General features: G+C 38.7%; 2 protein-coding genes across 5 annotated transcripts in view; both read left to right on the top strand.

Annotated features, from left to right (window-relative positions):
• Positions 1 to 10,552, top strand: part of eif4g1b (eukaryotic translation initiation factor 4 gamma, 1b) — a 49,005-nt gene extending 38,453 nt beyond the window's left edge. For all 4 annotated transcript variants that reach the window (XM_086079964.1, XM_086079963.1, XM_086079966.1 and 1 more), the window contains 8 exons: positions 583 to 755; positions 1,456 to 1,581; positions 1,673 to 1,754; positions 6,660 to 6,758; positions 6,904 to 7,038; positions 7,933 to 8,014; positions 8,921 to 9,061; positions 9,171 to 10,552. In XM_086079964.1, the coding sequence (XP_085936090.1) occupies positions 583 to 755; positions 1,456 to 1,581; positions 1,673 to 1,754; positions 6,660 to 6,758; positions 6,904 to 7,038; positions 7,933 to 8,014; positions 8,921 to 9,061; positions 9,171 to 9,349 (1,017 nt within the window). In that variant the 3' untranslated portion in view covers positions 9,350 to 10,552. The remainder of the gene's footprint in view (positions 1 to 582; positions 756 to 1,455; positions 1,582 to 1,672; positions 1,755 to 6,659; positions 6,759 to 6,903; positions 7,039 to 7,932; positions 8,015 to 8,920; positions 9,062 to 9,170) is intronic.
• A 5,156-nt stretch (positions 10,553 to 15,708) lies between these two features.
• The window catches only part of alp3 (alkaline phosphatase 3), a 153,232-nt gene continuing 145,829 nt past the window's right edge, over positions 15,709 to 23,111 (top strand). The window contains exons 1-3 of the mRNA XM_086080490.1: positions 15,709 to 15,778; positions 17,066 to 17,182; positions 17,313 to 17,428. Of these exons, the coding sequence (XP_085936616.1) occupies positions 15,709 to 15,778; positions 17,066 to 17,182; positions 17,313 to 17,428 (303 nt within the window). The remainder of the gene's footprint in view (positions 15,779 to 17,065; positions 17,183 to 17,312; positions 17,429 to 23,111) is intronic.

The raw sequence follows: 23,111 nt of genomic DNA, 5'->3' as shown, positions 1-23,111 counted from the left end.
AACAGAACGAACAACCGATACAGGGCAGCGTCGTCCTCCATGGCTTCCGTGTTTTGGTTATGTGTTGTTTCCCGCGCTAGACTTTTGTGTCGCAGCCGGCTATGCGTTACTTCCGCCCAGCGTCCCAGATGCACATTGGAGGTGTGAACGCAGTGTGTGCGTGGGTTGGGCTGAGCTGACCTGCCAGCAAGCAGTGCATTGCTGGGCTCCATTGGAAATACGCTGTAGCTAACACAACACTACCTGTCCATGAGTATGAGCATGACGTCACCCTCCACCGCTCTCCCTGTGGCGTGTTCGCCCCAAAATGCTCTGAACTGAAGGGAAGATATAAGCTGATAGGCGCAGTCGCTGTTGAAAAGTCAGGGCTCTTTATACTTATCTGGGCATTGGTGGAGCATGTATGATGTAGAAACATCTTTAACATGAACATTTTTGTTCCTTTCAATATTTTATTGTTGTTGTTGTTGTCAGTGGAGGTGGTTGAATTCCAGGAATAATTTTGCCATATGAAAAGAAATACAAATATAAATGTATCAGTATGCATTGACAGCCAGGAACATTTCTCTCTGTCCCCCACAGGAGGCCCTGCTTTGTCTGCAGGAGATAAACTGCCCTCAGCTCTTGTCCGTGTTTGTAGAATTCGGACTGGAGTCAACACTGGAGCGCAACAGCGCAACGAGAGAAAATCTAGGTCGACTGCTGCACCGGCTCATTAAGACAGGCATCCTCCCGACAGAACAGTACTATAAAGGGTCAGTATATAACCTCAAAAGTGCTTATCATGCTTGTTAAACTAACATGTTGTTTTGTCAGCGTACACATTTATTTTCAAGCATTTGATAAGAACCTCCTGTTGTCTTCACATCATTGATGTTTACCATTGTGTGGTGTTGTGGCATTTATTTCTAGTCTTAGAATTGCAATACTTTTGTTTTGTATTGGTCCCTTCCTTTTGTATGCTTTTAAATGAGTTTTAATACTGCTACTAAGATAGAATGCAGCCTCACTTCCCTAATCCCCCCTCCCACGAGGTGTTGACCAAAGCCACACCCCTTAAGAGCACACACGAGCAAGATTTTCAAACATGGCCTTCATAATGCCATGCAATTTTAAACTGCATAGTCATGATAAGTAGTCACAGAGACCGGGTATCCAGCTTCAACAACAAAAAAGCAGCACTGTTGATATCAAGATAGCATTAGCACTATAGACGAGCTAACGTTAGCAACAGCTGCTCTGTTGGTAGCATGGTCACTGTTGTTTTTCCTCAGGCACAGTAGTTACTTAAAAATCTAATTAGAAGTTCTAAATGGCAACAAAGAGACTTTTTTTGACATTTTTTTTTTACTTGTGTACTATATTGACAGTTTTAACAAATATGACACAAGTGTTGTTGTTTTTTGAATGTCAAACTTCCAATATAAGTCAGAGCATTGTCTTTGTTTTATGTAGGCTTCATGAAATCCTGGACATAGCTGATGAAATGGCGATAGACATCCCGCACATCTGGGTCTACCTATCCGAACTGATCACTCCCATGCTTCACGACGGAGGGATCCCCATGGGACACCTTTTCAAGTTAGTCTCAGACCTCCTTACCTCTTCGAATGGTCAGAGACAAAAAATATTTGTTTTAATGTTGTGAACGTTGTTTGTTTGGATTTTCCAGGGAGATTTCAAAGCCATTGATCCCTCTGGGCAAAGCTGGAGACCTGCTTGTCTTTATCCTCACGTTACACTGCAAAGAGATGGTGAGTTTATCAGTTGACTCCACACATCAAGTAGAGATGTTAATTTCAGTGTCAATTGTATCAAACACTATGTATGTGAGGGAAACCATTTAAAAAGATTCCCACCCCCGCCAGTTGATTCTGTGTCATTCACAAGTCAATTAGGCTGCGTTCAGACTGTGGGCATATCTGATTCCAATTGGATTCATTCTCATATCCGATTTTTAGAGCCGACTGTCCACACTGTTGTTAGCAAATGTCCAAATCCGATCAGGGCCACATTATTGACCCATCTGACAGGTTGCTGCAGGTGTCGTTCAGGACGTATTTTTGCGGCATTGTTCACCGCTCTGCTTCCACACTTCCCGACTGGTTCCTCGCAAGCGTGTTAAACGTGAGGACTGTAAAATGTACACAGTCATTGTATGGCCTTACTGACAGCGCTCTGTGTCTGGGGCATTGGCGTCAAATCTGATCTGTTTGCTTGGAACTGTTCAGACTGAGACACATACTGTCCAAATCGGATATGAAACTACTTCCAGAACGTGGTTTCAATCTGTCCCGCAAACATTTGATTTAATGTGCTTTGTGACTGTTCAGATTACAAAAAGAGCCATCTACTTTCAATCTGGATGGGCTAAAAATTTGATTTTGGCTGAATAAGGTCTTAAGAGTTTCATTTAATGTCTCCTTAATATCGGATCCTGTGTATACAATGCCCTCCTTTTTTAAGTTAGCTTTGAATAAAAAAAATTTTCCCTAAATATGAAATAAAATCCACATTTTAGTGAAGTGCATTTATTCAGTAGGAAAGTGACAGCAGAATATAAGAGATCAACCAGGGCCATGTTGCAAAAAGCTCTTTTCCCCAGTGTTTTAAACCGTTTTGTGAATAATGATGAAACTTAGCTATATTCTAATGATAATTGCTGCAAAACTGAAACAGATACATACTTTTTTTTTCCTGATGAAAGAAGAGACTCTAATCTTTCTTTTGGTAGGTTCCATGTTTTTATACAGGCATGTGATTTGACCAAAGTGAAATTATCTGAAAATTTAGCCGGGGGTCTGGGGGCCGCAGGCACCCAGCTAGGTCCAGGGCAGCGCCCTGGTGGGGGGGCCAGGGTGGCGAAGCCCCCCGTAGCTCATGGGTTTCCCGTGATTTTAAGTACTTTCAATGCACTCAGATGACAAAGAAATAGACAAAACAACAGCATAAATTTCCAATGTATATTGAACTATCCCATATAAAATTGCAGTTTTAGTCAACTCAAAATCAGTCACATTCAAAAATTATTTATGTCATAAATAATGTTTTTCTATTTTTTGCTCATTAAAACATTCAACATATTTACAGGAATATACAAGTGTTCATTCTTGAGCACAATCCATTCACATGACACAAACACTACTTCCTCCTAGACTTCATTGCTTTGGAATGGGTCTTTCTAGCCTGCTTCTGTGCAGCTTTGATGGTTCTTCTTGAGGCAGCCTTGCTCATTTGAGTGTCCTGTTTCACAGCAAGTTCTGTTCGTTTTGCAGACAACATAGCTGCTTCTGCATCCTTCTCCTCCCTGTACCTTTTGGAGGATGTCCTCAGATTTAGGCACAGTTTGGACTGCATAGGATCCATCAGAATGTCTTTCCTGCCAAAATGGCTGACAGAGGTGGTCTTTCTTGCTCTTAGGGCATATTTCACAGTCTGAATAGAACTGTATGTGGCTATGTCCATTCTGCATGCTCTGGGGTTCAGGACATCACCCATGACACTGAAAGCCCCCTCTACTTGAGGCCCATGGAAGCAACTCATGAGAGCCTTCACCATCTTGGCCAAGGTTGGGTATCTTCCAACAGCAAAGACTTGAGCCCACCAACGATCCAGTGCAATTGCCTTCCCCTCTGAGTCCAAAGGTGTTGGCAACTCACTGTCCAACTGGTATTCTCTCACCTCGAGATCATAGTTCCCCAGCTCTGACTCATCAAGGACATTGGTGACCAACGATGACAGCTTCTTCAGTAGGTTTAAAGTTAAGCTGTGTCCTCTGGCAAGTGGGTCAATGGCAGAGGCTGCTTTCAGAAGCTTGCTGTTCATGGGCAACTTTTTCTGAAGGTACAGTCCACATGCCAGATATGCTGCCTTGGCTTTGGCTTTGAACTTGAACACAACTGACGACTTGTTGGAAGAATCCATCAATTTGCTGGTGACACCACCATAGAAAATATCCTTTTCTCTGAGTTGGTTGGCTTTGTTGTTCAGCTCAATTTCTGTCAGTTTACAGCCTTGAATGGACTCTGGCTTCAGGAAACAGGACAAGAACTTCTTGAAGAAGGCCACTTGCTTGTCGTTCAGCTTGTAGATCATTGGTGTTTTCGTCTCAAAGGTGATCACATAGTTCTTCTGCAAGGGCAGAACTGCTGTGTACAGGTTGAGGGTGAGAAGCGTATCCAATCTTGTGAAGAATATCTTCTCATAGATCCTCTGCTTCCTCCTCCTTCCTTCCTCAGTCATGTGCTTTTTGCCTAAAGCTGATTGTATGTCTTTGAGTTTGGCTTTGACTTCTCTTGGAATATCCTTCTTGTGGTAGATGGCCATGATGGTGGGGAGATAGAGTTCTTTATCTTCTCTGCCAAGAAATGCATGGTAGAAGATGGTAAAGACATCCATGAGGCGTAAGGTGGACATTGAAACATCATAGTTTGAAAGCCATCGATGGCTGACAAATCTCTCTGGCATGGTGAAGGTGATGCCTGTAAGAAAGCAAATTTCTTGAAGAGCTTCCTTCAGATCGGTTGACCACTTGAAATCATTGAAGAGATCATTATGGAGTCCTTCAATCTTGTACTCAAATGGCTTGCAAAAATGCTTGGAGGCGTTGTGGATGTGGTGGCAGGTATCCCCATCTATGTCAAGTAGATGTGGTGCTGGTCCCCCTCGCAAACGCGTCTCAACTCCAGATTTGGAACCCCGCATCACTGCACATGAGTCCATCAACACAGACACCAAATTGCTCCAGGGAATATTGTTCTTGGTCATGAGGGCTGAGAGTTCATCAAAGAGAGATTTGCTGTCAACTTTAACAACACTCAAAGATGCTAAATGTTCCACCACAACAGACTTTGTCAACGGGGAGAAATAGCTGACGAGTACACACAGGACACGGTGTAGATTGTTGCTGGTGGACTCGTCAATGTTCATTGAAAAGTGGGAGGATCTTAAGTTTGTTAAAGTCTCATCAAGCATAGTGCGAGCAAGGCCATACTTCATTTTGTATGATGCACTGGTTCTATCCATGGACAGTCCATTCAGAGCTTTTGGATCCCTTGCCAGTTCCTTTGACAGTGTGATGAGCTTTGGGGCCATGGTGAACGGAAGAGAATTTTCGGCCAGCACTCCCAACAGCATTGCCTGAAGAATAAAATAAATTCAACAATAATCAGTAAACAATTAAATAATTTAAATAATTATTTGAATTATAATCCTAAATGTCATGCGACCAAAGTAAATAAAAAAGGATTTAGTCTAAACTTGCATGCACATTCACATGTCAGAGTATTTATTATGGTAACAAAAAACGTTGCAAATTAGCTACAAAATAATAAATTATCTTTAACCATTGGAAATAATATTTACCATGCAATAAATCATTTAATCAATCATTCTTAATTTAATACATAATGCATAACAAAAACATAAAATACCTCATGCAGCAAGCTCTGGTAAAACACAATCATTTCGATCATCTCTGTACTAACTGCATACTGTAGACAGTCAACATATTGAAAACTGAAAGTGCTAACATGCAGCATTCATTTGAGTTTGTGGATTAACCATGTTAAATAGTTAAGGCCATTTTTATTACGTTATAATATTTTCGAAAATTTGATTCCGATTAATTTGAAAAGTTTACCACCTACCTCAAAATTCACGACTCTATCAGCAACTGGTGCAGGTTGTTGGGGTGGATCACGTCTCTCCATTACCGCTCCCGATTGTGATGTCAATAAGGGATGGAGGCCATAAAGTTTTGGAGTTTTCGTTTGGGCACCAAAACTTCCAGCGATGGAATAATTTGTTGTTCTTGACTGGAGTTCTTTTACGTGTTTTTTGCTCTTTGCGTGACTTTCAAGAGCTTTGAAACCTCTCCCGCCATAGTCAATGGTATCACGGCACCAAATGCAAAGCGCTTTCCCGGCACGATCGATCTTCCGAATGAAGTCACTGAACAAATTCGTCACAGTCTTCTTTCCAACATTTGTCGATATATCCTTCTCTAACCAGTCCCAGCGAAACTTGTTTTTTACGAGTTTGTCAATTTCCTTAACTCGCGGAGCATCTTTGCGTTCGATCACGGACATCTTTCTTTAAACACTCGGCAAAAACGTGTGCGAAATGAACAACGGCATACTCTTATACCTTTATAACAAGCGCGTTTATTGGTCAACAAACAATGGCATACTCTATGCCTTTATAACAAGCGCGTTTATTGCTCAACAAACAATGGCATACTCTATGCCTTTATAACAAGCGCGTTTATTGGTCTACAAACAATGGCATACTCCTATGCCTTTATAACAAGCGCTCTTATTGGTCAACACGGAGACTTCCGCCAATCGCAAGATCGGTTTCATTTCAGTTGCGGAAACACTAAAACGGAATGCTGTAGAGAGACGAAATCGGATTTTTTTTTTGGGGGGAGATAAAAAAAGCGGAATTCCGCGAATTAGCGGAAAAATCACATGCCTGTTTATAGCAAGAGGGACTTGCAAAATTAGTCCAAATCCAGTAAAACAGCCGGTAGCGAAGGGGGTTGCTTAAGTGAAAATGGCTGTGAGTGAATGAGTAAAAAAATGCATAAGTAGTAATGTAGAGGTGGTTCTTAATGTACTCAGTGATCAAATGTTTTTTTTTGTATATGTCACAACCAGAGCCATAACAAGGTGGGCGCAATGTGGCGGGAGGCCGAACTCCAATGGAAAGACTTCCTCCCTGAGGATGTAGACGTCAACAAGTTTGTGACAGAAAAGGTAAGAGACGATGACCGCTGACTTCTCTCTCTGTTGTCCCCCTTTGAATGATCAATTGCATTGGAGACCTAGTTTGGAAATATTACTGTTGATTTCAAATCACTTTCTGAAGTAATACCAAAGTATCATTTGTGTTTTCTTGAAGAATGTGGCGTTCACACTGACTGAAGCATCTGAAAGGAGTCAACCCAAGAAGATGAGTTCTGCAGAGCTCAGCAGACAGCTTGAAAGACTGACCCAGGACAAGGCTGATAACAAAAGAATCATTGACTGGGTTGAGGTTTGTATTTATTTTTATTGGGCGTTTTATTAACATTTGACTTCCAATTATTCCATTCATGGCTATGGAAATGATAGTCTTTGAATTGTGTACTTATTACAGCCCTTGTCCCCCCTTCTAATGCATGTTAAAGATAGGCTCTGTTTGTACTAATAAATATTAGGACACCTTATATTTATTATGTTGGTTTTCAAAAGTTTTTTTTTTTGGGTCTCCTTTAGCACATACAAAATATTGTTTACTATGTTAGTAAGGATCAGAGGGTGGATGGATGGATGGATGGATGGATGGATGGATGGATGGATGGATGGATGGAGGTAACTAGTATCTCAGACAGATCCATTCCAAACAATGTTAATATCTTGGAAAAGTTGATTAATTTCCATAATTCCATTTAAAAAGTTAAACTGCCTGATTCAGGGCCCACAATTGAAGTGATTTCAAGTATTTATTTGTTTATTTTTACATAACTTGGGCTTCCAGCTCATAAAACCCACACACAGAGGATTAAAAAAAATAGATGAATCTATAATTGATGGAAGTTTGACTTTTTGTATGGAATTATGGAAATAAATGACCTTTTCCATGATATTCGGTTTGTTCTGGAATGGGTCTGTACAGAGTGTATGTATGTGTTATGTCTTTTATGTTCTATTTGTATTAAGAGCAGATTCTTCTCCAATATTAAGACAAAATGGCTTGGACGCAGGATTGTTATTTTATCATTCCATGCTCATTAAAGTTTTTTGTTTGTTTGTTTGTCTATTTTAGAGAAATGTTATGTAGTGGTAGTCATGCTGGACCTTGAATAGTTGCATTTTTGTGTGAATGATAGTGCCGAAATGGCACTGGTGTTTAGAATGTAAGCAAAACCCATGTTTGTCTGTCTTGTAGGCCAACCTGGATGAGCAGCTGATCACCTCCAACATGTTTGTCAGAGTGTTGATGACATGCATCTGCCAGTCAGCAATCATCTGTGAGTTGCTTTCTCTACATTCTCCATTCCAGACCAGGAATATTTATTTAACACTGAATCGTGGAGACAGATGACTACCAATTTGTAAAATGTGGGAAAAAAGCGATATACTCTGTACTAGGGGTGTGAATTGCCGAGTACCTGGCGATTCGATTCGTATCACGAATCATAGGTCACGATTCGATTCGATACGATTAATCTCGATACGAATCTATAAATTGATTATTGCGATTTTTATTATTTTTTACTCAAATTTAGAAATACTAATCAGTAAACTTGTACATGTACACTGTAAGATTTGTATGAAAATCTAATTATTTATCTGAAAATTCAGGTTGCAGTCTGTTTCATGTTTGAACAGCACTGAAATGAAATATTAAGGCTTAATGTTCCATTAATATAACATTCTTCATTCTTCTGTTAATCTTAACCCTAAGTAAGACGTTTTGTTGAATATTCCCATAAAAAAATTGATGTTTAAAAATCGATTCGGCTGCATATCGAATCGATTCGAGAATTGCGCGCTGTAATATCGCGATATATTGCAGAATCAATTTTTTTTCTAACACCCCTACTCTGTACGGACAAACATGTTGGGGTGGGACACACGGCCAGCAACTACAGAAAGTGAACATTTCCGAAAATATCCAGCTTGTCTCCGTTGTGCAGCCATACCAGAATCCACAACTTTTCAATGGTTGTTTGTCCATATGTGCTCCTACTGCATAGTGCACATGCTGCACTCCACCTTCCAAGTTTTTGCCTATATATATATATATATATGATCCCTGTTCTTGTTAAAATAATCGTGATGATTATTTTTCTCATAATTGAGCAGCCCTATTATCAATGCTATATGCTAGCTATAATGAATGTCCAGCTGACTTTGCTTTTTCGACCCGACAGGTGAGAATCCCTACAAGGTGAATGACGAGATAATCAATCAGAGGGCGAAGTTGCTGCAGAAATTCCTTAAGGATGAGCAGAAGGAGTTGCAAGCTCTCTATGCCTTACAAGCTCTTATGGTGCACATGGAGCAGCCAGCCAGTGAGTGATTGTATACAACATTAAATCGCACATTTGCTGAGTATTTGCTTGCTTCTTAAAACTGCCATGAGTATCTGAGATGAAGTGACGTCTCTTGTCCCGCCATCAGATCTGCTGCGAAAGTTCTTTGACACGCTTTATGAGGAGGACGTCATCAACGACGATGCCTTCCACAAGTGGGAGTCGTGCAAGGACCCCGCCGAGCAGCAGGGCAAGGGCGTGGCCCTCAAGTCTGTCACCGGCTTCTTCACATGGTTGCGCCAGGCAGATGAGTCTGACAACAGTTAGGAGTGGGACACTTGGACTGCTGGGATTTTCATTGACATCCTTTGGGACAGAGGACGGCAGGTGGATTCAGACCAGCCTGAATCGGCTAAATTCTTCCGCAGAAAAAAAAAAAAATCTTCAACTGGGAGAGATTGTATTATCGATCGAGCGTTCGATCATGCCATTTCTTTTTCTTTTTTGTGTGCAATTGAATGTCCTCATTCTAATGAATCTACATGATGAGAATGGAAATAGTGAGAAGGCTGAGAAGTGTGAACTAATACCATCGTCTTCAGTTTGCTTTGATATTTGACTCCTTTTTTGAAATGGCTTTCCCGCATCTCAGCAACACTACGCTTACAAATATAAGAGGCTATATATTTTTGATGATGTCATCCTTTTATCATTGCAACGGTGACATGTTGGATTTGGTGTTTGATCTACATGCGCATGTAGACGCTTGGCTTTTTGACTTTTTTTTTTCTGTATTGAATGATTGGCGTGTGTGTTTTCTAATAAAAGAAAAAATATATATAAAGAAAGGTGGACATTTGAGACGGGGGTCATGAGAGTTGTAGCCTTCTGAAGACTAAACGCAGATTTCACAGGGAGAATATGAACATTGACCGTTTTGCTGCCGGGGGCGATGATTCGTCGCCACCTCACTTTACTAACCCTCCGCTGGATCTGTGTTACTGTTTCTTGTCTGTACTTGACCAGCAAGAATGGGCTCTCATGGCTGTGCCTTGCTATAAAGTGTGTTGGATTTCAATTAGATTCTGTTATTGAAACTTGAAAAGTTGCGTAGTTGTAATTCCACTTTATGAAAGTAACATTAAAAAAAAAAAAGTTTACAGGACAAATCCAAAAGCCTTTTTGCTTCCATGAGTTGAAATGGATTTCAGGAGCGTTCTGTACACATGTTATAGGTATTTTTGTTTGTTTGTTTGTTCAGTTTTCCCGCCCGAGAGAAAATACTAATGCAATTTTAATTTCTTGTTAAACAAAGTGGAAGTACTCCTGTATTTATTTCTCTCCTCCGCTGGCCGAAAGTGCTTGTAATTATCAAATCCGAGTACAGTCGTTGATTGAAGTCAAAATGTGTAAATAGTTCTTTTTGCTTTACTTTATGAAAAAAATATATTTAATGAAAGAAAATTATGCCTCTTTTCACATCCAAAACTGGAAGAACTAATAAAGACTATTGCAAATATAAAACTCTTATACATTTTGTCACATTTCATTGAGTGGCTATCACACATCACAGAGACTTTCACATTCTAGCTTTTTGTTGAAAGACTTTCAACAGTAAGTTTCCAAGTTCATCATGATTATTTGATGTTACTATGCAATTTTTACTGTCATTTCTTCAATACTTATTTTGATAACTTTTCTTTTTTCTTTTTGAGCGTCAGAAGTTGAGAAAATGAGCTGGCCAAAGACGAAACATTCGCCACAAATCATTGTTGTGGCTGCTAGACTGTGGAAACTAAAAACGTGACAGATATTTGCTTCATGCTACAAACACTCGAGAGCACCTTATAAGTTCCCCATAGATGCACGACACAGCACTACACTCTGATGCTGTGATGGCATGATTAAGTAATGTCATGTTTAGTTTATTTAAATGTATGTGCCTGTGTGTGCGATACTTCAAACCAGTGCTTCACACTTATTTCCTGTTAGGCCCCGAACCCAGGAAGAAGAAAACATTCTCTGCTTCCCCCAAGTCTCTGCTGCAAATTTAAGTAGTATCATCAATAAAGTTATCGGAAAAAATTGTTTTAACTACACATCTACTTAACGTTGCATTCTTATTAACATTAAATAAAACAAAAATAAATTTAGATCAACTTAAAACAAAGAATATCTTTTTTTATTACTATGTCTTTTTTAAGTCTCACAAAAAACAGAAAAGATTTGAAGTGCATCAATTGGGCTGAAAAAAATAATAATCCAAAAACAAAAGTTCCACTGCTACCTACTGTGGATATTCAATTATACTTTATTCTTATATGACCAAACAAATACTATTCGAGGACTGCTTTAAACTACAAGAGGAAATCGTGTTTTTAATAACAGGCACAAATTTCGGACCAGTCCCAGTTTGAACACAAATATGTTTCATGGTTAGGCATGCCACGCTGGTAACTAACAAACATATTTATAAAAGGTGTCAAAGACAAAAAAAATTAGATGGATGAGAGTTTAGGGCCCATTGGAGAATAAAACAGAATACTCAGTATTGATTTAACTGAAAAATCTGGTGTCTCCTTAAAAAAGAATTGCAAAAGTGCAGTCTAGTCAATGAAGATATCTTTGTGTGTACTAATGCTATAGAGCTTGAGCCATTTTTTTTTAAATACTGAGAAACACAATTTTGCCATATTAATAAGCATGTAATCCAGTGTTGGCTCTGTTCACTGATTATTACAAATTACACAGGCTTTTGTTATTATTGCAACAATATTGCACTCACAATCACTCGTTTGGTGAGGCTCTTCATCAGTGCTGCTTGATGATCATCAAAACAGTCTCTCGCACTCAAGCCGTGCATTTATCGACCACAACATTTTGCCCCTCTCATACAGCCAAATGTAACCAGAATGTTAGAAAAGTGTCTTATTCGACAGCACACCACTGCAAACATCAACAACCACAATATTAAAACGGTCATTCAGATGAATCCCTCTCAGACGGTGACTTTAAAATCGAGTTCTGATAATCTATTTATTAGATAATTCATCACATACATTTACACTTAGCAGCATCTATTTAAATAAAAAGAAGCAAGTAGAAAAACGACAAGCAACATTCTGGTGTTGAATCCATCCTGCATATCAACAAGTGTCCGGTCACCAGGGGCCTGTTCTATTTGAAAGGCTAATCAGTAACTATATTGGGAACTCCAGGCTATCAAATTAGTGCAGATAAATGTTCCATTATCTGATGTGAGACACAAGATACTTGTTGAATAAAAAATGAGGTAACACTTCAGCATTTACGCATGTCCCACAAAAATCATGAAGACATTTTGGCCAAGCAAAAAAATATGCTTATAATTGCACTTCGCAACATATTATATCTGTATTGCATATTGACAGCTTCAATTAATTATTAAATCAATAAGTGTTAATTATTCAAATAATAACCAATTGACTACAACTACTGCGATAGGAAATAGAAACAAGGACTAAAACGCTATGATCAAAGAATAAACAAACAAGAAAAGAGAAACGGTCATAAACGAAGCGATAGAACTTCCTAATCAGGCACACATGGGACCAAAATTTAACCTAATTGCTTAACCCAATTGGATGCACCAATTTGTACAATCCGGTTCATGTTTGCAAAGTTGCACTTGCAGATGGTCTTAATGTGGCCCAAGACACGGAGCGGGATTTCTGGTTTGGAGGTTCGACCAAGACCGTTCATTGAAGAAGAGATGAAGAGAGAGAGAATTCATCATGATGGTCAGAGGAGCCACACGGCCTGGACTGCTGAGGCAGTCCTTTGGAAGTGGACCTGCCGGCTGGAGAGGGCTTGTTTTGTTTCGGTTGCAAAGCCCTGCGATCCATTGAGCCTGGCAGGGACAAAACCAGCGTGTTTCGCAGAGCAATGGCTTCCATGAGGTCGTTGCGTGTATTGGTCACGCGAGCCGTTTGCTGGCCCTCTGCTCGCTGCTGTGCCAAATGAAGAGCCAGAGGAGCCAAAGGGAAAGAGAGCAAAAAAGGGAGACTAGCATGAAGCCTGTCTTTCTATAGTTGGCTACCGCTAGCCAGGTGTCCGGACTCCGGCCAGGGTGGAAGTTTACCAGCCTTGGAGAGGATTTTGGTAAAGAATCATCAGGTTGAATTTGGATCCCATGTTAGACAAGATCCTAAGGTCAAAATTCAATCAATGCAAAAAATGTACAGTTGGACACATCAAAAGCTTACAACTATTAAAACGTGCACACAAATAAATAGTTAAGTGGGGAATATGCCACATAAATAAATAAACAAACGCCTTCACGATACTTCATGGAGTCAACATTTAAAAAATGGCAAACATAAAATTTCACAATTCATTGTTCTATTGCAAAATAAGACACTCAGTCAGCTTTTGGAAGAATTTTTTTTCCTGTCAGTCAGTCAGTCTTCTCAATCCAAAACGGGTGGAGGCTGTCTGTTTGTGGAGGTGAGACAGACCGTCTCTTGAACCCCGACCCCCAACCTTGGCGTGCCCCGAACAAAGAAATTAAGTTCCTTTGTCCTTGATGAGGTTGTAAAACTTACAACCGGCCGATAAGTGTTACAGTTGTTTAAATACTGTGTCTGTCATGTCATTATGAGGCAGGGCACGTCTACACTATTGCAAAATTCCATGCCAATAGTGAATATTAAAATACAAGTAAGAGAGTTAATAAAAATGAGCTCAGTAAGGATAAGCAATTTCAAGAATTAATGAATTTTTCTGAAGCTCATATATTGGATCTTACGACGGCGTATTAGGGCCACGTATAAATATATATTTTTTATCGGGCGGGAACAATATTCAGAGAAAAAACTAACAAAATTTGCCACTTTATAACCTCGCAAAATTAAGATTTTTTTTCTCGCAAATTTGCCACTTTATATAGTGGCAAATTTGCGAGAAAAAAACTCAGAAACTTACGAGAAATACAGTTAGCGTAGCTATAGTCTAATCATGTGATGATTCGTTGGAGGTTAATGGGACACTGTTTATAAAATGAAAAGGTAGGATGGAGACTGATTCATTCTTAAATTAAAACTTTACTCGTCATTCACCGCATCCAGAGCGACAACACTTCCTGATCCCCTATCAGCTGACTACACTAACCAATCAGATGCTAGCATACCTTAGGTAAATGCAAGTGAATGACGGAGAGCAGCAGATTCGACACATCAATTTAGATACTTGTACAAAAAAATACCAAAATGTATGAATGTGTAAATAATAATTCTAGAAACATAAATGTACAAGTAAATATGCATTTTAACAAATTAACTTAAATGCTTCATCGCCCAGGTGTGGACCCTTTGCAAAGTGGCCAGTGGCCATACACAACGGTTCAAAGAATGAATGATTAACATGATATGGTTAATCTATGCTAAAGCAATTTCTATCTCCTTATTTGGAAACCCGACCGAAAAGTATTGGCACAAACAGTCGAGTCGTACGCTATGTGTATTTCTTGTAAGTTTTTTGGGGGGGTTTCTCGCAAATCTGCAACTATATAAAGTGGCAAATTTGCCACTTTATAAACTCGCGAAATTCCGAGGCTTTTTTTCCACAAATTTGCCACTTTATAAAGTGCGAGAAAAAAACTAGGTAAATGCAAGTGAATGACGGAGAGCAGCAGATTCGACACATCAATTTAGATACTTGTACAAAAAAATACCAAAATGTATGAACGTGTCAATAATAACTCTGGAAACATAAATGAACAAGTAAATATACATTTTAACAAACTAACTTAAATGCTTGATCGTCCAGGTGTGGACCTTCGCAAAGCAATTACTATCTCCTTATTTGGAAACCCGACCGAAAAGTATTGGCACAAACAGTCGAGTAGTACGCTACGTGTATTTCTCGTAAGTTTTTGTGGGTTTTCCACTTTATAAAGTCGCAAATGTATGAGGGTTTTTTCCCGCAAATCTGCCACTATATAAAGTGGCAAATTTGCCACTTTATAAACTCGCAAATTTGCCACTTTATTAAGTCGCAAATTTGGGAGAAAAAAACTCATAAATTTGCGAGTTTATAAAGTGGCAAATTTGCCACTTCATAAAGTTGCAAATTTGCGAGAAAAAAACTTATGATTTATGATTTTACGAAAAGTGGCAAATTTGCGAGTTTTTTCCTCGGAATATTGCCCTCGCCCTCTAAAAAATATATATTTATACGTGGCCCTGATATGCCGTCGTAGGATTTCATTATATTGTGCAGCTACAGTTTGACAGAGACAATGAACATTCTGTCACTTATATAATCATAGGCTGTGTTATCAGTCAATACTTAACTGATAGGAGTAATATATCATCGAATATTACAACACACACATACATGAAAAAACTCACACACTGATCATTATCACGTCATACAAAATATTGCCTTTATTAATTGTTGACCTTTTGTCAATAAGCACTCCAAGTAAATAAAGTAAAGTATCTTAGCTATGAAAACACAATCACTTGTTAGCTCCCAAGAAAGCTCACCGGTTGCACTTAGGTGTCATAAATGAATGAGAGGCCCAAGGGTGCTTTATTGCATGCTGTTAAAAATGACATCACAAGTGATGGGAAGCGATATTTGTACCCGAAGATGATCTTTGCGAAGGTTAGTTAGACGACCAACCGTCTTGCCGCAGCAAAGCCATGGAGCCTTCCAAAGTATCCATGTTGGCTCTTTTCCTGCTTGTAGTCTTTGGAACAACTGCAGCCAAAGGTAAGTAAGCCTTGCAAAACTTTTCTCCCCCCAAATTTTGGAAGCTTTCAATCTAGACCAAAACATTTTTTAATTTTCATGCAGGAAGCAAACATTTTAGTTATCTTGGCTACTTTGGATTCTCAGTTAAATTACACTGTCCATTAAATGCTTTTCACTTCTACTGACTAGTGATTATGTTTCAATCTACTTGAACACTTAACCGACTTAACCACTTTTAAGTGTGTGGAATAGGACTTCACCCTGTTGAAGCCACTTTAGAGTGCCTTGTTGTTTACTGTGAGTACATGCGCGACATGGGGAGAAAGGCGGAAGAGTGGGGTGAGACGAATTAAAAAACAACAACGTTTGACTGACAGTTAGCGTGTGGACTGAAGCATCAGAACGACATGGCTACTTTAGAGCGCCTCGTTGTCACAGGATTAAAAAGTCCTTGTCAGTGTTAAGTGGTTATATTTTCATGGCTCAACTATGTAGTCATTTGTAGGCAGCATTTAAGGTTCCAGGTTCTGATCGACAGGTATTTGGATTGACAGTTGACAGTTGAATGGTTTCAATGCATTTAGTGGACATGCCCACAGCATTCAAGAGCAACACCCTGATTTATTTATTTGTTGATTTTTTTAAAGGGTTTTTTAAAAAGCTTTATTATATGTACCTGGTGATTTAAAAATAATAATAATTTAAAACTGGCAGGATTCTTAACACTCTTATCTGTGTCAACTTAATTTTTATTTTATTATTATCATTTCAAATGCTTGTTTGACATGCTAAATGCATTTTTTTTTTTTACAAACAAGCTTTTTTCACATTTCATTACACCTTGATATGTTTTGCTTTCAGACAGATTTTGCTTATTTGTCTTTTACAGTAGCCTGAACATGTTCAGTCTGATTCAAACTATTTTATCATGTTACCTCTGATTTCTTTTAAATTACACATCTTCTGTATTATCCTAATTTGCCATTATTATCAATTATTCTCGTTGATTAATTGCATTTCATGTCAATGTTTGTTTATATGTATTACATGTGCAGCGCTGGTGGATTGTTGTTGTAAACAGCAGTACTTGAAACCAACTGTGGATATTATGATTTAGTAGATAAGAGGCCACAAGGGTGATGTGAGCTAGACAGTACATCCACGTCAGCCAAGGCCTGAACAAAGAGCAGTCCACTGTATTTGACTTGACTGTATTTGTTGTTCTTTGACTCGTCAGCCTGCATTTTTAATGAAAGAGACCATGTATAACTGAAACTAATCTGATTTACTCGTTTCACTACACAGTTGAAGAGGAGAACCCCGAGTTCTGGAGATCACAGGCAAAGAAGACTTTGCAAGCAGCTTTAAACAGGAAACAGAACACCAATGTGGCCAAAAACATCCTGTTTTTCCTGGGGGATGGTAGGTTGCAGCGCACAAAGTGGCAACAGACGTTAACCATTCCAATATGTTGTACACATCAATTTCTTAATGCATCCACGTCATTGAGCAAAATTAAATTCTGCATGTATGCATCTTGACATTACTGTAGGTATGGGAATCACAACCTACACAGCAGCTCGTATCCTCAAGGGACAACTGCAGAACCGCACAGGAGAGGAGACTGTGATGACCATGGACACCTTCCCCCATGTGGGCTTGGCTAAGGTAACATACACGCACGCACGCACACACAGATTTGAAGCTCATTTTATTCATATAATGTACAGAAGAATGCAATCTGTCCAGCATATGGCCTCCTTAAGCTTCCAAGCCTCAAATGATTATGAATGTGATCAACTTTAAGGCCGTACATGTGCTGTTTGAAAGCAAATATAGGTATTAACTAATAATAAAAAAATTAAAAAAAATTCTTATTGGTTACAAAATGAGATACATAAAGACAACAGAGTAGTGCTTAGTTTTGATTGTCAGAGAATGTATTCATTTAAAGTGACTGTGTATAGGATTTAGTGCCATCTAGTGGTGAACTATTTCATTCATTTAAAAAAAACATACATTTCAATAACATGCCCAAAAATATGTTCTATCCAGGGTTATTATAGTTTTGGAATTTTTCATTTTAGTTAGTTTTTATTTCGTTTTGAGTTGTTTTTTAAATTTAGTTAGTTTTAATTCGTTTTCAGGGTGGTTCTGTTAGTTTTTATTACTTTTAGTTATTTCATAAATGCTTAGTTTTAGTTAGTTTCAGTATTAGTTTTATTTTTTAAAGTGTGTATTACTTGTGCGCAATATTTAAAAAACACCATGCGAGCAACGTCATCTGAAGGTGCTTTTCTATTGGCTGCTGCTAGATGACGTCACTTTTGTGTGACACACTTTCAAATGTCCTTATTCCGGTTAATATCAAAATAAATCATCCCCAAAGGCCCATGCATTAAATTGATTACCAAAGACTAAAACGAAGGACATTTTGCTATAATTATAGTTAGTTTTAGTTAGTTTTGTAAACATAAAATGTAGTTTCAGTTTTTGTTTTTTAAAAAGCATTTTCATTTTTATTTTATTTCGTTAACGATTTTTTTTTTTGAATTTTTTGTTTTCGTTGTTTCCGTTTTAGTTAACTATAATAACCTTGGTTCTATCACATCAACGTACATTTAAAAATATATATAATCGTAGGTCTAGCAGTCACTAATTATATAACTGGAGGCTTACATGTTTTGCCACCATTTTTTTGCTACGGATACTTGAAGGAGAAGTACTTCACGAACGTAGTTAGCCCTGGAGTTTGCATCTTGTGTCGTCGTCACTTAGACTCTGCTTTGTTCTCACTAGCTTTTGCTAGCGTCTCCCGCTAGCCGCTCTTGTTAGCCCCTCCAGCTAATTCTTGCTCTTGTTCGTTCTTGTTAGCTGCTCCAGTGAGTTCTTGCTAGCCACTCTTGCTAACCGTTCCCGCTAGCTCCTGCTCGCTGGGCTCGCTCGCTCAAGCCAAGTAATAATTGGTAGTATTTCAGATAATGGATGGATGGATGGATGGATGGTGGTAGGCTTGCAAAGTATGATCTCTCTGAGGCACCGTAGTGACCTTGCCTTAAAATACTTGCATTATATTAGTTCACCATTAGATGGCACTACATCTACATCTTTAAAGACACAGTGTGTGATAATTGATCTAGTGGTCAACTAATAGCTCATTCATTTTAAAAAACAACTGATTATCAATTTAAAAAAAGTTATATTACATCAACATGCAATTTTTCATATATTCATAGTCTAGTTATCGGTAATTACATTACGTGCCTGGAACCTCACCCCACCAGAGGCTGCCAACTTCATGAATGTAGTTAGCCCTGCTTATAGCTAGTGCAGGGGTGCTCAAATTCGGTCCTTGAGAGCTCCTATCCAGTCTGTTTTCCATGTTTCCCTTCTGCAGCACAGCTGAATCTAATGATCAGCTAACCAGCAAGCTTTGCAGAAGCCTGATAACGATCTTGATCATGAATCCGCCGTGTTAGTGGAGCGAAACATGGAAAACAAGCTGGAACTTGAGCACCCCTGAGCTGGTGTCTGACCCAATGGATCGACTGCCACTTACCTTCCACAGCTGGGGCCTGCAGGTGGTCATCGCTGAGTCCCGCTTTGCTCTCAAAAGTTTTTACTAGCTTCTTCCACTGCTATATAAATAAAGATGACATGACTTGACTAGCTGCTCTTGTTAGCCGCTCGATCCAGCCTATGGCTCGGCTAGCTACCATTAGCCGCTCTTGTTAGCTGCTCCGGCTAACTCCAGCTTGCTCGGTCTCTTGGCACTGACTCTCGCCAAGATGCTCTCTCGCTCATATCAAATAATAATATCGGTGGTAGGCTTGCGAAGTTTGGTCTCTCTGAGTCACCGTAGTTCACGTGCTTCAAAATACATGTGCTTCAGCTGTATTCTATTCTTTGGCAACATCTAGTGATTGTTAGAGTAGACAATATTAAGTATTGTACTCTTTGCGTGTTCAATTAACTGAATGGTGAGATTCTGTTGAAGAAGTTCCTTTGCAAAGGTATTAATTACCAGAAGCTTCTGATCACACAAAACAAGTCACCCAAGCAGTGCTCTGTTCAAAATGTGTCCTTCTCTCCAGCCCACATCATTATTTATTCACAAAGAGGGTTCATAGAAAGGTCAGCCCACAACACACCTGGTTACAACTGAATGAATACAAGAGAATCCGTTCCCATGGGTATAAATCAGATTAGAAAAAATACAATAATAATAAGCCTGACTCCCTTCCGACACAGCAGAATCCCGGGACCTCCCATTAGATAACGAATGAATAGACAGACCCGTTGCTCTTCCTCATGAAAGTAACACAGACAAGAATACAATTCATTGAGCCTACACTGAGTCAACTAAATCCAAAACGGCTAAAATATAAATTAAAACTAAAAACAATGTTAATAACTCATCATTCCCTCATTTGAGCTCTTGAGAGCTCAACAAATTAAAACATTTTTTTTTTTCAATGGTTGTGTGGTAAAAATAATTATCCTTAAAACATCCCTTTAGCAAAAGAGGAGATAGTTTAACAATCATATGACATTAAAAAACAATTTGATACATTTAAAAGATTTTTAGTGGAATAAGCATAGCATATGTGAGGCTTAACATAAAATGTTGTTCATTAAAAAGTGTCGCAATGTATCGGCAGACGAATATGTGTTCTTTGAAGCCATCTTGTGATGAAGTTCTTTGAAGGTCTTTTTTTTTAATGAAAAGAGTGTCGCAATAGTTCGTCTCTTCTTTAAGAATTTGGGGTAGACTACCCAAATTCTTCGATTTGTCACGGGATTATTCTGCCCAAAATGTGACTTATTCTTGGAATGATTGCCCAAGAAAAGGCACTTGACTTGATCCGTTGACTGATGTCCTCAAACGGTGTCAAATGATGTCGAAACGGCCGCTCCAGAACGATCACTGGGTCAGCTGACGTGGCTCCAGGTCGGAGGTGATAAGATTGATGATCCAGTTGTGGAATTTCGTCTCTCCTTTCAACCTGAGAGCATCAGTTGATGAGATGGCCGAGCCTGGCACGTCTCCGGAAGCCTTGTAGACCAGATGTGGAATTTTCTCTGTGCAGAGAACTGCACAAGATTTCCTCACCAACCCCCTGGGGCCGTTCTCCTGAGTGCAGAAACTTTTCATTTTTAGTTTCTCATAAACTCACATAAATTTTATTTGGAGGAAAAAACCCTGATAGTTTTTGTTAGTTGGGATTAATAAATGTTATTTGGTTAAGATCCGTAGGTCCTGTGCTGTTGGAACAGGAAAAGATCTATTTTTGTGACATTAAAATAGAGCCCAGCCTTTGATTGAGTTGAATGACATTCGCTCATTCATTAATATAAGACAGAGCTTATAAATATTTATTTTTCAAATAGGTTTTGTTCAATAATAGGTAATTTTTTACCACGACTAAATTTGTTCTAAATTTGCATAACTGTGCCTTTCATATCTCTTATTCTCTTCCCAGAATCCCATGACCGGCCGAATCCTGGCATGCTGGGAAAAACTCACATATCTTCATATTATCTATACTCTTTTGCAAACACTGGGCTCCAAACATTACATTTTTCAAATATAATTCTGAGATAAAAGATATAATATAATATAATTACCTTCATTCGGCGAATATGCATTATTGTCCTTGCTTGCTTCAGACTTACTTTGCGATCGATTTCCTCTGGTAGATTTCTTCATATTCAAACTGTGGATTATCACTTTCAAACTCATCCTGTCAATTGGAGTGTAGGCCGATACCCCACAACCTTTTTAATTTCGTTTTTAAGTTTGATTTTAATTTTCTAACTCGTCTACATTGGTTAAATTCTTAAACATAAACTCCCTCATTTGACAAAGATCCACTGATTTTTTCAAACACGTCAAGATAAAGGGAGGACAAAATAGAGACCACATAACCCAAAAAACGTCACAAATAACTCAACCCTCTAAATCAGGCCATGAGATAAACAAAAGAGCTACAAAACACTATAAAACTGAGCATAAGCAAATACAACTTAAGACACTAATATATGATGACTTTGGGACCATAAAAAATAGAGGTAACCATATTACTCTAATTCTCCTAGAGTCCCAAAAATTATTTTAAATGCCATTCAACCTCACCTCTTTTACAGATTAGTGGGGCTGAGGATAAAATCACACAAAATTTACAAATATCTACCATTTCCTAGATTTAATCAAACTAAAAATCATCTTCAAACTGCTAATCTTTCACATATTAGCGGGGCTCATAAAAAACACAGCACACAAAATATTTCTGGGATTTATAAATCACAGTGCTGTTAAAAAAAAATCAAACTTAGCCATCAAACTCTTAGTTAGTCTTTTACTTGTTACTACTCATTTTATTCTATTATTTATTTTATACTATAGCTGCAGCTGGACGAAGTCCAAAAAAGTTCCTCACGGGGAAAATAAAAATATATCATATCATATCATATTAATAAAATTCCCATTGTACCAATTCAGAAACTGATTCTCCCAAAAATATAGGCAAAAATTTAGTAGGCTATAGATTGAAATAAATTTTCTCAATCCCTCATTTCAAATTTACATATGTCGTTTTCAATTTCCTGAAATATCTTGCTATAGATCACAGTTCCCCACTCAACACATTAAAAATGCCATGCATACACCGTGCAGCATTTTACTGAATGGATCACATCTCATTCCGACCACCAACTTTCTTTGTCCAGACCCCCAGCAAAAGGCAGGACGGCAGCTGTTGTCAATGTTCAGGGCGGAGCTGTGTCAGACAAAATTCGATGAGAGGAGACATCTCTGTAATGAGGCTTGTACACAGTCACTGGGCATTTTGGAAGGTGAACATCATGTTTTTCTTAGGCACAGGACGAGAAGACTGTTGCTCTGCGGCTTTAGACCTTTGATCTCTGCCACATCCATTCAGACGCAGTCTGCGATGTGGATCCGATGACACACAGTCTTTCTGAGAGCTCACCTGATCAAAAAAATGCACACTCGTTGATACAATGCATTAAAAATGCCAGACTGAGGATATGGGATCATAGCAAGACAGTTCACTCCCTGCTTTCTCAAAAATGTTTCGTAAAAAACACAGCCTCTTTATTCATTTATTTTTTCTTTTCTTTCAATACCCCTTCAAATAGCTACTAGCCATACAACGTATCAGCAGCTGGGGCGCATCCCGTTCGCAGTTTGTAATCAGTGAAGGCCATCAAACCCTCATCTGCCTTGGAACTCAAACATCAGTTTCTGAAATGACACACTCAGAGAAAAAACAAATATTAAAAATCATTATCAACATGTCAATTTCAAAAACATTCATAACTCCTTATT

The sequence above is a fragment of the Leptonotus elevatus genome, chromosome 7 (genome assembly GCF_054856555.1).
Source record: "Leptonotus elevatus isolate MCC_2025b chromosome 7, RoL_Lele_1.0, whole genome shotgun sequence".
NCBI lineage: Eukaryota > Metazoa > Chordata > Actinopteri > Syngnathiformes > Syngnathidae > Leptonotus > Leptonotus elevatus.
Note: the sequence above shows the minus strand (reverse complement) of the source record. Positions and strands in the feature narration are given on the sequence as shown.